The sequence below is a fragment of the Hyla sarda genome, chromosome 10, assembly GCF_029499605.1.
Source record: "Hyla sarda isolate aHylSar1 chromosome 10, aHylSar1.hap1, whole genome shotgun sequence".
NCBI lineage: Eukaryota > Metazoa > Chordata > Amphibia > Anura > Hylidae > Hyla > Hyla sarda.
Window position 1 is genome coordinate 7,405,745 of NC_079198.1, and position 12,791 is coordinate 7,418,535.

The following is a 12,791-nucleotide window of genomic DNA, read 5'->3' on the forward strand; positions in this document are numbered from 1 at the left end:
TGCTTTGGTGGAAAACTATTTTTTTCATATTCAGAAAGTTAAAAGATTTGTAAATTACTTCTATTAAAAAAAATCTTAATTCTTCCAGTACTTATCAGCTGCTATATTCTCCACAGGAAGTTGTGTAGTTCTTTTCTGCCTGACCACAGTGCTCTCTGCAGACACCTCTGAACATGTCAAGAACTGTCCAAAGTAGGAGCAAATCCCCAGAGCAAACCTCTCCTGCTCTGGACAGTTCCTGAGATGGACAGAGGTGTCAGTAGAGAGCACTGTGGTCAGACTGGAAAGAACTACGCAACTTCCTCTGCAGCATAGATAGATAGATAGATATGAGATACAGTAGATAGACAGATATGAGATGTCTATCAGTCTGGATTCTAGGAGCAGCCATAGTCTTCAATAGAGTTATCAGGCATTAAAGGGGTACTCCGCTGCTCAGTGCGTGTGTGGCGTCATAAGAGGGCGGGGCTAGAACATCACGAGCTCCCGATGCCGGCTCCAGCGTTCGGAACAGTTTGCTCCAAACGTTGGGCAGTGGAGTACGCCTTTTAGGTTTAGAAACTACAGTAGTGATGTTTCAAGGCTATGTCCAGGATAAGACAAAATGGCTATTTCCTGCCAAAGGTTGAGTGTGGTATTGACTTCAGTGGAGCTGTTTCTGGAATATAGCAGCAATGTTCTTCCAATTCTGGAGAACCCCTTTATCTCAAGGTCAGTCAGTTCACGGGAAAGCTGATCATATTGTCAAAAATACTTGTATTGGAAGAAACCTATAAATCAGTCTGATAATAGGAGATGAAGGTCATTGTACGTCCATCACTGGATACGTCAGGATATTATAATACAAGATCCTTATAGACGAGCACTTTGTATGGACACTGAACTTGAGATCTTCATGCTCGTGTCTTGTTTTGTTCCAACAGTTGTTTCATTTTCTGATTATTTGTGGTTTTACTTTGTTTACTCAACTCTTGTGCTTTTGATGCCAACAAAATAAAAAATATATTTACCCTAAATGTTGAATTTTTTCCTTTTATTTGGGATTTCCATCATGGCCCATGGACAAATGTGGTGTAATGTTCATAGGTCTATTAGGGAGTTACAATAAGCAGCCCCATTAAGGACTTTCATCAGAATGTTGGGATGGGGGGGAGGGGGGGAGGTCCATCACATGACCAGATCAGGTTTGCATCCACAAGGAGTAAACACTACTAAAGGTTTATATTGAACAACCCCCCCCCCCCCCACAGCCGCACAAAGATATGATATAAGTGACAGACAGGTGACGTCTTCTCTGTAGTCTTTTTCTTCTTTATCTGGTCTAGACCGCCCTCTGCTAAATCTGACACCCAGAAAAGATCGGCTCCTCATATTGTCATCAGATCCTTACCCTAAATATGTGAACAATATATATATATGTAAAACTCAACGTGTGTGTATGTTCCACGAAAACTTACAAATGGGTAAAGATATTAACATGAAACTTGTCACACATGTTACTTATATGTCAACAACAAACATAGGATAGGTAATTTAACCCTTACTCACCACCATTTGCTAGGGGCGGGGTTTATGTTTAAAGTCCCATACAAGTCTATGGGAAATATAAGTTACTGCATAACTTCCAAACGGAAGATATTTTGATATTACTTGGTCACATGTTACTTATATGTCCACTTAAAATATAGGATAGTTAATTTGACCCTTAACTAACCCCATTTGTGAGGGTCGGGGTTTTTGTGTAAAGTCCCATGCAAATCAATGGGAAATGTATGTTCCCACATAACTTCTGTACGGCTGGAGATATTTCAATACCCGGTACACATATTACAGGCCAATATAGGAGGATGGGATAGGAGGTTGGGATAGGAGGACAGGATAGCAGGACCGGGATAGGAGGACGGGATAGGTGGATGGGATAGGAGGTCGAGTTAGGAGGACAAGATAGGAGGTCATGATAGGAGGTCGTGATAGGAGGTTGAGATAGGAGGACGGGATAGGAGGTCGGGATAGGAGATCGGGATAGGAGGTTGGGATAGGAGGATGGGATAGGAGGTCGGGATAGGAGGTCAGGATAGGAGGTCAGGATAGGAGGTCGAGATAGGAGGTCGAGATAGGAGGACGGGATAGGAGGACAGGATAGGAGGTCAGGATAGGAGGTCAGGATAGGAGGTCGAGATAGGAGGTCGAGATAGGAGGACAGGATAGGAGGTCGGGATGTGAGGACGGGATATGAGGACGGGATATGAGGTCGAGATATGATGACGGAATTGGAGGTTGGGATATGAGGACGGGATATGGGGTTGGGATATGACAACAATATATGAGGACGGGATATGAAGTCAAAAGCTTCCTCCTTTGGTATTCAGCCAGTAAATAATAAAATCCTGTCACATACTGAACATACATCCACACCAGACCCCCATCAGCATAACCCCTGTACATCTATACCAGACCCCCATTAACATGTCCCCCATACATCCACACAAGCCCCCAATCAGCATGCCCCCATACGTCCACACCAGCCCCCCCCATGAGCATGTTGTTTATACATTAACACCAGCCCCCATGAACATGTCCCCATACATCCACACCAGCCCCCCATGAGCATGTCCCCATACATCCACACAAGCCCTACCATCAGCATATCCCCCCATACATGCACACCAACCCCTCATTAGCTTGTCAGCCATATATCAACACCAGCGCCCATGAGCATGTTCCCTATACATCCACACAACCCCCCCAGCACCCTATCCCCCATACATCCATACCAGCCCCCCACTACCATGTCCCCCATACATCCAAACCAGCCCCCCACTACCATGTCCCCCATACATCCAAACCAGCCCCAATATGTATACTTCTACGCACACAACACCTGTTTGCATCACAATACTCGTAGGAATGTATGCAGGAAAACTTTGACGTGGCAGCCATCCAGCACTGACTCCAACCCTATGACACAAAATAAATTAGTGTATTGCAGTGGAACCCTTGTTCAGCTTTGTTATCCTCCTCTGATAAAGACAAACACCTCCTTCTTGGAGATCAAGACTTGATACACTTTATCCTCACATGATTCCAGTAAGAACACATGTTGCCTAGGTGTATATATGCTGTCAGGCAGGGTAGTGAGCAGTGCCATCTAAGCTCTCCATAAACCTTTGTCCTTCACTACTTGGATGATCGACAAGGAACAGGGGCCTTCAACTAGGCTACGGCCCGTAGTCTAGAATAAGTTCAGAAAGCATCAAGGATAGTCAGGTCAGCAACACACCAGGCAAGAAAGTAGCGAAATCAGCAGACAAAGGGTAAACCATGAAAAGCAAGAGAGTCAAAACCTAGAAGGGAGCGTAGTACAAAAGCAGAATATGAAATAGAATTAGGACAAGCAAGGGCCAACCTAGAGGATGGCGCAGTACAAAGTGAGCAAGCATGTGCTAGGTCAGGTCACAAACAGAGGTCAGGTTAGGTCATATGGAAATATCAAAGGGTAAAAGGAACGCTGGTGAAGGGATATACCACTCACAGGAAACCTAGATAGCCAGCTGCAAGTCTAAATATACACATGGGGACACCGTTTTCTGTTTTACAGCCCACTCCCTCTCACTCCAATCCCACTACCCTCTCTCAGGTAGACGGGGACACAGTTTATTTGCACATCTCCCCACTGCTTAGACAGATTGTGGACCGCTTCACAGACTTTCTAACACCCGCCCACACATCTATCACCGATTGCATAACACATATGCCTAGCAAGAGTAGAAAGCCCAATCACAAAACCTCTGTATAGTAGGGGTGTCCAATCCAATCCAACTTTAATCCAATCAGAGAATTTATAGAATTGATTTTCCAATAAGTAAGTTACCGGATTCTTCTATCACCGCCGCCCATCAATCCCCATTATACGTCACCCTCATTCCTGGCACGTGTCCTGTGTAGACATCACATGATATCTGTGTAATCTGAACCACTGACACAATAATTCATGACATTCCTGAAGACGTTTCGATAATTTATTCAGTGGTAGAAACAATAGAGCCGAGCCCAGTCATCACTAATAAGTAGGTTGCCACGTCATAACGTCGGTCAATTAATTTAGATCATTAGAGGATGATTCATATAAGAGAAGAGAATATAAATAGTGTGAACAGAAGCCTCACCATCACATCCACCAGCAGCGGAGATCATAGAACTTCTTACTCAGGTACAGATATCATGGAGACTTTACATGGCTTTATATCTTTCTAACCTAAGTGGTCTCGAACTGGGGCCTACCGGATGTTACAAAACTTCAACTCCCAACATGCCCGGACAGCCAACGGCTGTCTGGGCATGCTGGGCGTTGAAGTTTTGCAAAAGGGAAGCCTTGATTTACCTTTCATGGTCAGTGTGGATCCTCTGGTGGAGGCAGACAGGTGTTTGTCTGTCCAGGAATGCTGGGAGTTGAAGTTTTGCAACATCAGGTAGGCCTTGGTTCGAGACCACTGTTCTAAAGTATCCTGTCATTTAGCTGTATCCTCTTCCATTGCGTCTGGTATCATCTCTGGGGACAACAACATATTCAGACACATGAAGATGTAGAAGGATGTAGATTATCTCTATTTGAACATTAGTTCTAAGTTGTTGACCTTATGAAAATCCAGTAGACTGGGTCCATAGGCTTGCGTCCGTGGATTGATGATTCAGTACAAATGGAATCCAAAACTTTTTGGGGATTTGTTTCAGGACAATCCCTCTAGATTGCAGCCATCAGAACAAGACTTAAAGGGGCACTTCCATGGAAAACTTTTTTTTTTTTTTTTTTAAATCAACTGGTTCCAGAAAGTTAAACAGATTTGTAAATTATTTCTATTAAAAAATCTTAATCCTTCCAATACATTTTATGAGCTGTATACTACAGAGGAAATGCTTTTCTTTTTGGATTTCTCTTCTGCCACAACTACAGTCCTCTCTGCTGATCTTTCCAGTCCATTTTAGGAACTGTCCAGAGCAGCATATGTTTTCTATGGGGATTTTCTTCTGCTCTGGACAGTTCCAAAATGGACAGTAGAGGTCAGCAGAGAGCACTGTGGTCATGATATCAGGGAAATCCAAAAAGAAAAGCATTTCCTTTGTAGTATATAGCCCCCTAAAAAGTACTGGAAGGATTAAGATTTATTAATAGAAGTAATTTACAAATTTACAAATCTGTTTAACTTTCTGGCACCAGTTCATTTAAAAAAAAGTTTTTCACCGGAGTACCCCTTTAAGGTTAAAGGGGTTATCCAGGAATCCCAAAAAAGAGCTAATTTCTTTAAAAAAAAATAGCTCAATGTCTGTCTCCAGGTTGGGTGTGGTTTTACAACTTGGCTCCATTCACTTCAATGGAACTGAGTTGCAGAACCACACCCATCCTGGAGACAGACGGGGAGCTGTTTTTGAAGAAAAGTAGCTCTGTTTTTCTATTCCTGGATAACACCTTAAAGGGACCCTAATGCTTACTAAAGCCTTCTGACCCCAACCATAGGTGAGGGATATCAGTGCACTTAAAGTGTCTTAAAGGTGTAGTCTAATGCAAAAAAAAAAAAAAAAAAACTTATCCCGGCAGGATAGGGGATACGTTTTAGATTGCAGGGGGTCCGAGCGCTGGGGACCCCCTGCAATCTCCTGTACGGAGCCCTGGCTCTCCCCTGTGCCTGTAGCGGAGGCCACCACACCCCCTTCATATATGTTTGTGGGAGAGCCAAAGATAGCCAAATGGCTTTTCCATAAAGATATATGGAGGGGGCATGGCGGCCCCCACTTTGAGCTGGGGTTTTGACGCAGGGCTCCGAACAAGAGATAAGTTATTTTCCATCAGACTACTCTTTTAATGTTAAAGAGCTTAAAAGGGGGTTATTTAGAACAGTTTTTAATTTGGAGAGTCCATTGATTAAAAGGGTACTCCGGTGGAAAACTTTTTTTTCCCTTTAAATCTACTGGTGCCAGAAAGTTAAACAGATTTGTAAATTACTTCTATTAAAAGAGTCTTAATCCTTCCAGTACTTATTAGCTGCTGAATACTACAGAGGAAGTTCTTTTCATTTTGGAACACAGAGCTCTCTGCTGACATCACAAGCACAGTGCTCTCTGCTGGCATCTCTGTCCATTTTAGGAACTGTCCAGAGTAGGAGAAAATCCCCATAGCAAACATATGCTACTCTGGACAGTTCCTAAAATGGAGAGAGATGTCAGCAGAGAGCACTTTGCTCGTGATGTCAGCAGAGAGCTCTGTGTTCCAAAAAGAAAACAATTTCCTCTGTAGTATTCAGCCAGCAGTTAATAAGTATTGGAAGGATTAAGATTTTATTAGATTTACAAATCTGTTTAACTTTCTGGCACCAGTTGATTTAAAAAAAAAAAAAAAAAGTTTTCCACTGGAGTACCCCTTTAAAGTCTTGCCCAGTTCCCTGTGGACAACAGGTAAACATTTCCCAAACTAATCTAAATCTATGGTAGGTGCTTGTGTCTGGTCCTCTCTGCCATAGTCTTTGGGAATTATGGAGATACCTGAGCCAGAAATGTCCACCCAGTCTGTAGGTCCGTAAGTTGGTGGAGACTCCAGAACATATCCCCACATATCCATCTTCCTGGTCATGATCAGTGGCCCTTCTCCCCACTATGAGCTTTGTCAGATATCACCCTTTCTTTGTCCCGGTGGACAAAAACACAAGAGTTAAACTAAACTGTAAAAGATATTTGTAAAAATAAATAAATAAATATTTTTCTCTTAGTTTTCTCAGATATATACCAAGATGATGAGCCGCGGAGTCCTGGTTTCGCTGGTTATGTTCGGTAAGTTGGTATAAGTTACTGAAATGTTCCTATTAAAAAGAGTCTAATGCAGTGATTAGAGGTTTGTTTCATATCATAAAATGTGCAGGATACAAAAAAAAAGGGGGAATAAAGTGACGCGTTTTAGGTGCTCACAGACCCTTACTCATATATTTAGACACAGCCAGGCTTAAAATAAAATGAAATCTAAGCATAACTGTGTCTAAACATTTTCACATGAGTAAGGGTGCCATGTGCACCTGAAACGTGTCAACAATTGGTGTCAAAAGAAACCATTTAGCTGTTAGTAAAATCATTCTTCTTGACTTTGGGAAAAAAAGCATAAAAAAGTAAAAAGCTTTTTAAAAAATAAATAAAAATGAAATAAGCAAATCTTAAAAATACCTTTACCACAGGATAAGCTGATTTTATTCTGGTATTGTGTTAAACAGGTAGCTGGCTTGAGAGCCACTATTTACGCTTTCAATGTACCATGCGTCCAGCATTGGTATGTATTAGCTGTACAACATTCCCTGTATAACTCTTGAATCCAATGTCACAGTGCTGAGCTAAAATTTATGTCCCTCCTGCCTAACGTTTCGCCATTGATTGGCTTTTTCCCAAATAAACTATTGGAGGAACAAATGAAAATATACATGGAACTTCCCTAAAAAAGAACCTGCACAGTGGGTCCCTTGGATTCCTTTCTAGTGATGAGCGGCAGGGGCCATATTCGAATTTGCGATATTTCATGAATATATTGATGATTATGTGTCCTATGTTCCCAAAATTCGCATATTCGCTAAGTTTGTTCACTTTTTTTCCATGCGAAAATTCCACATAAAATTTGCATGTGAAAAAAAACTAAGAAAAAACGAATATTTGTCATTATGAATATATAACACTATATTCCAAATATTCGCGAAATCGCGAAGTGCCGATATTCGTGATAAAAATTTGCATTACGGGTATTCGTGCTCAACACTATTTCCCCCAAGTGAACAACAAATGTTTAAGAATATGAATTTCTGCTTTGGACATGGGGAAAAGGAAATAGATTCTATAAATTAATCTCTTTTTTCTGTTACAGCATTTTCTGCTGTGTTCGTGGAAAAGTTGAACGCCAGGAACGTTGTATGTGAGTAGGACGTTATGTTTTGGATAGATGTTTTCACCATGAATAATACCGCAGCACCATGTTATAGAGCAGATTGACCAGTTGCATTTAGTATAAATTGATTAAAATCCCTTCTCTTTCTGGGATTAAGAGTCCAATGGGTGTGGAACAAAACCTTGGTGTGGACCCACCATGATGCCGATTTGGGTTGACCTTGGGCCAAATACGAGAGCGGAGTCTCTGCATCCTCTAGGTTTTCACCCATCATCGTACTCCAGGATGTAGAGACTAGACTTCTAGTAACAGTCTCTGTCAGAAATGTTGCAGATCACAGCACCTCTCTATCCACATTTATCAGACAATAGCATAGAACCATTTGGCGGCTTAGATTACAATAATGTAATGAACCTATAACTTCACCAAGTATTTAGCGTTACTACATAATAGAGCTAGAACAGAGGTATGCACGGAAAAAGTAGATGAAAATGCTGAGCACTGACCGGTTAATCTTGATGCTGGAGAATCTTTATTTTCTTAGTGGGTACGTCATTTGCGCATGAGCGTACTACCGGGAACGACTTGGGGCAACAGAGCGTATCGTGCGTCTGGGCTTTCTGAGGCCCTGAAGGGCCTTAGGAAGCGCAGACACGCGATATGGTCTGTTGCCCCAAGTCGTTCCCGACAGTCCACTCCCCTGCACACAATGTACCCGCTAAGAAAATAAAGATTTTCCTGTCTCATCTTCTTTATCCGTGAGACTAGACTTCTGTTGCTAGAGGGCACCGGGTCACTCCACAAATTTGGCCCTGGTATGAGTATTGGCTGGCTCAGTGGATCAGGTGGTGCCAGGGCATGACACCAGAGGATGAGACAAGAGAGCATAGTCAACAGCCCAGGTAAAGCAATATGGTGCACATGGGGTCAGGCAGAGGTGAGGTCACAGACAAGCATGGTGGTGACTAAAGGAGAACAGAAAACAGTGTTAAGGAGTAACAGCAGCCAGCAGGGAGCGGAGCTCAGATGGGGCTGTGAGTGACAAAACGCTGGTGGTAGGCACCCACCGGGGGTAGAGGGTGGTCTCATTCAAGGTTGACAGCCCCCCCCCGTGTGTGAGTATCACTACATAGGTAGCTGTCAGTCACTGAGTTGGAGTGCCCACTTACCTCCCAATCCCAGGAAGAGTTGGTTTCTAAATTTTCAATACAGTTATATCAAATTGTTCCCCACAAATCTGTATATGTATTATATCACTTTATACACCTCCTCCTGCTCTGTAACATGACACTAGCAGACAAGACGGCTCGTTCAATTGGACGGTTTGCATTAAAGGGGCTGTTAGGGTCTGTTTTAGTTAGGGTCTTCCAAAATAAAAAAAAAGCTGATTACAGGTTGTTCTAATGGAGGAACCCATAGTGATCGCCTGTTGTCTATGATGAAACACGGAAGCAAGTGTTTAATATTCCCACATCACCCCCAGAGGAGAAATGAAGCATTACATTATATGAGACTGAAATGAGCTGAGTGTGTCCACCGGACATACATAGACAGATAGATAAATAAATAGATAGATAGACAGAAAGACAGATAGATATGAGATAGATAGATAGATATGAGATAGATAGATATGAGATGGATAGATATGAGATAGATATGAGATAGATAGATATGAGATAAATAGATAGATATGAGATAGATAGATATGAGATAGATAGATAGATAGATATGAGATAGATATGAGATGGATAGATATGAGATAGATATGAGATAGATAGATAGCGAGACAAAGCAACTGCTCTCCAGTCAATCACATTGATGAAGATCCTGACCGCGAGACAAGCTGCACATTTGAAGAATTGTCCAATTTTAAGGTTTTTTATAGGCAACCTTTTTGAGATGGGGGGGTCATTTATTATCTTTAGGTGCTATTTCTGGAACATCAAATTGAAATCACATCCCCTTTACATTTTATAATTAACCCTTAATATATCTTTTTTCTCTCTAGTGAACTGCCCGACCAATCAGGAACAAGGCTGCCGGCCCTGCTGGGGCGGGACATGTGACAGCCTGAGCAATCATATACAGATCTCCTGCACCAGTCAATGTGCCCCGGCCTGTGTCTGCAAGAAGGACTATTACCTCCAGAACAATGAGTGCGTCCCCGTGTCCCAGTGCAACGTCCAGTGCCCGGAGAACATGGTGTTCAACCCCTGTGTGAAGAAGACCCTGACCTGTGAGACCCGAAACAGCGAGGTGGCCGAGTATAAAGAGTGCAAACCTCGCTGCCAGTGTGCGGAGGGTTATATCTTCTCTGGTAAGAAACCTCAAGACTGTATCAAGGTCAGCGAATGTCAGAACCAGACGAATACTCAGTAAGGAGGAGCGAGACGTCACATAGGTCCATCATTCCAGAGATGGGGGAGGAGTAGATATTATTTATGTATAAATGAATGTGTGTATTTCTTATTGTAACTTAATGTGTGTTGTATGTGAGTGGTCAGTTTGTCAGAGTTGCTTTGGATAAATAAAGTTTATTGAAATGTATTGAGTTCTATTTTCATTTGTCTTGTGTTGAAAATAAGCACCAATCCATTAAAGTATATACAGTATATAATCAAGGGATAATTTGATGGCCCTTTCCCTTTAAAGATGATCTTCAGGCCCCTCCCACATAGTATGGCTCCTCCTACTCAGTCTATATGCAGTGGTCTCCTGGTAATCTACATTGTTTTCGATACTTACATTTTCGAATCTTTGCTGCTTGGAAACATACACTGCGGTATATTAGTAAAAGTATCGGGCCCCTCCATGTTCCATCTACAGGAGCTTTTAGGACATTCCATTGTAGACACATAGACAAGAATAAGAAGGTCATCCTCCCTCCCTAACAGCTCCCACACTTCTAAAAAGACTTTCTACAAGATGTTGGAGGTGGCCATGGAAATTTTTGCATCCACAAGAGCATGTGTGAGGTCAGATACTGATGTTGGAGGAGAAGACCTGGGTTACAATCTCCATTCTAGTTAATCCCAGAGGTTGGGGTTGAGGTCAGGACTCTGGCCAGATAAGTTCTTTATGGTCTTTATGGACCTTGTGTGTGCACTGGGACGTAGTCATGGTGGAGAAGAAAAGGGTCAAACCCAAACTGTTCCCACATTGTTGAAATCGTTCTAATGTCTAAAAAGTCTTTGTATTTGAGGCTTGAAGATTTCCCTTCATGGGAACAAAGGGCCAAGGCCGATCCCTTAAATACAACCCCAGAGCATCATCCCTCCTCCACCGAACTGTACACTCGGCACAATGCAGTCAGGCAGGTTACGTTCTTCTGGTATTTGCGAAACCCAGACTCGTCCATCAGCCACCAGATAGAGTAACTTGACCCACCATTTTACAGAACATGTTTCCTCTGAGTCGGGTGGTGACTTTATGCCAGTCCACAGGATTGTGCTCGCAGGTGTAAGGCTCGTGTGCAGCTGCGAGGCCATGGACACCCATTCCATGAAGCTCCTGGCGTGCTTATTGTAGTGCCAAATGAAGTTTGGTGTCTACAGTTATTGAGTCAGTAGAGCGTCAGTGACTCTCATGCACAATGCACCTCAGTACTTGGTGACCGCGCTCTGTAACTTTACATTGTCTTCCCATCATAGCTGAGCTGATGTTCCTGAATACTTCCACTGCTCAAAAATATCACTTAAATTTAAGGCCCCTTTCACACTACCGTTATGACACAATAGTGTGATGGCCGTCAGGGCCGCCAGGGAGAATAGCAGGAAAAAATATAGCTTGACGGCCGACGGACCCCTATGACTATAATGGGGTCCATCAGGACCCGCTGTTGCCCATTGCACCCTGTCAAAGACGACGGCCATCAAGCAAAAAAAAAAAAGGGTTTGACGGAGGTGCAACAGTAGTGTGAATGTAGCCTACTAGTTGAAGATCCAGGAGGGAAGACATGACTCTATAGAATGCCCCATTACTTATGAACTGACTCTAAAGAATGAGCCGTTATTTATGAACTGACTTTGTAAAATACCCCATTTTTTATAAACTGACTATCTATAAAATGTAATCCAAAAGTACAAGAAAACAGGGCACTCACCACACGATAGGATGCTTCAGTGAAGGGTTTATTAACAGATCCTCATAACATCAAGTGCTGTGCAGACAAGAATCGGTGCAGGGGTGTCTCGTAGGGCGATACATATTGTGAATTGTCCTACAAGACACCCCTGCACTTATCCTTGTCTGCACAGCACTTGATGTTATGAGGATCTGTTAACCCCTTAAAGAGTACCTGTCATCAACAAAAACTTTTAATAAGTTGTTTATAATAATTAATAAAGACATATTGTAATATATCTTCATTAAAAAATATTAATATTTATACCATTTTTTTCATTTTATACTTTTGGCCACTAGGGGTCTCTCTTCTATGCCTGGTCTTCAGGCAGCTTCCTATGCTTTTCATAGTAAGTGTACAGCTGTTAGGACTAATGCTGAAAGGGCTCTGGTCCTTCCACAGGAAGTTCAGTACTCTCAGCTCAGGACTCACTCCCAGCCTGGAGCAGCACTGTGAGCTACAAGCCTACACATGCCTCTCATATAACAGAGGCCAGTCACCTCCCCCCCCCCCCACTGCTCTGTGTTCTCCCTGCCCCTCACCACACGTTATCTTATCCATTGTATTATCTCACTGCACTCCCTGCTCTGTGCCCCCCCCCCCCGACATTTATCTTAATTACTGACTCTGTATTTGCTCCCACCGCCCCTGGTTCTCAGCATTGACTTTTTAGTGCAGAGAGACACAGGAGAGAGACAGAGGATGCCGTCCCTCCCCTGTACTTAGTCTGTATGCCGCTGTTGGCTGTCTGGGCATGCT

At 42.8% G+C, this 12,791-nt stretch overlaps 1 protein-coding gene across 1 annotated transcript; it reads left to right on the plus strand.

Moving 5' to 3' along the window:
* The first annotated feature begins 6,779 nt into the window (after nt 1-6,779).
* Nucleotides 6,780-10,400, plus strand: LOC130294257 (otogelin-like protein). Its single transcript, XM_056543853.1, has 3 exons — nt 6,780-6,819; nt 7,889-7,936; nt 9,918-10,400. Exons 1-3 carry the CDS (start codon nt 6,780-6,782, stop codon nt 10,286-10,288), a joined length of 459 nt encoding a protein of 152 aa, XP_056399828.1. The 3' UTR covers nt 10,289-10,400.
* Nucleotides 10,401-12,791: the final 2,391 nt, after the last annotated feature.

Excerpts from the sequence above, each read along its gene's own strand:
- LOC130294257 (XM_056543853.1), top strand. The coding sequence starts at position 6,780 with ATGATGAGCCGCGGAGTCCTGGTTTCGCTGGTTATGTTCG. Across the intron at positions 6,820-7,888 it reads GGTTTCGCTGGTTATGTTCG|CATTTTCTGCTGTGTTCGTG; the intron begins GTAAGTTGGTAT and ends TTTCTGTTACAG. Across the intron at positions 7,937-9,917 it reads GAACGCCAGGAACGTTGTAT|TGAACTGCCCGACCAATCAG; the intron begins GTGAGTAGGACG and ends TTTTCTCTCTAG.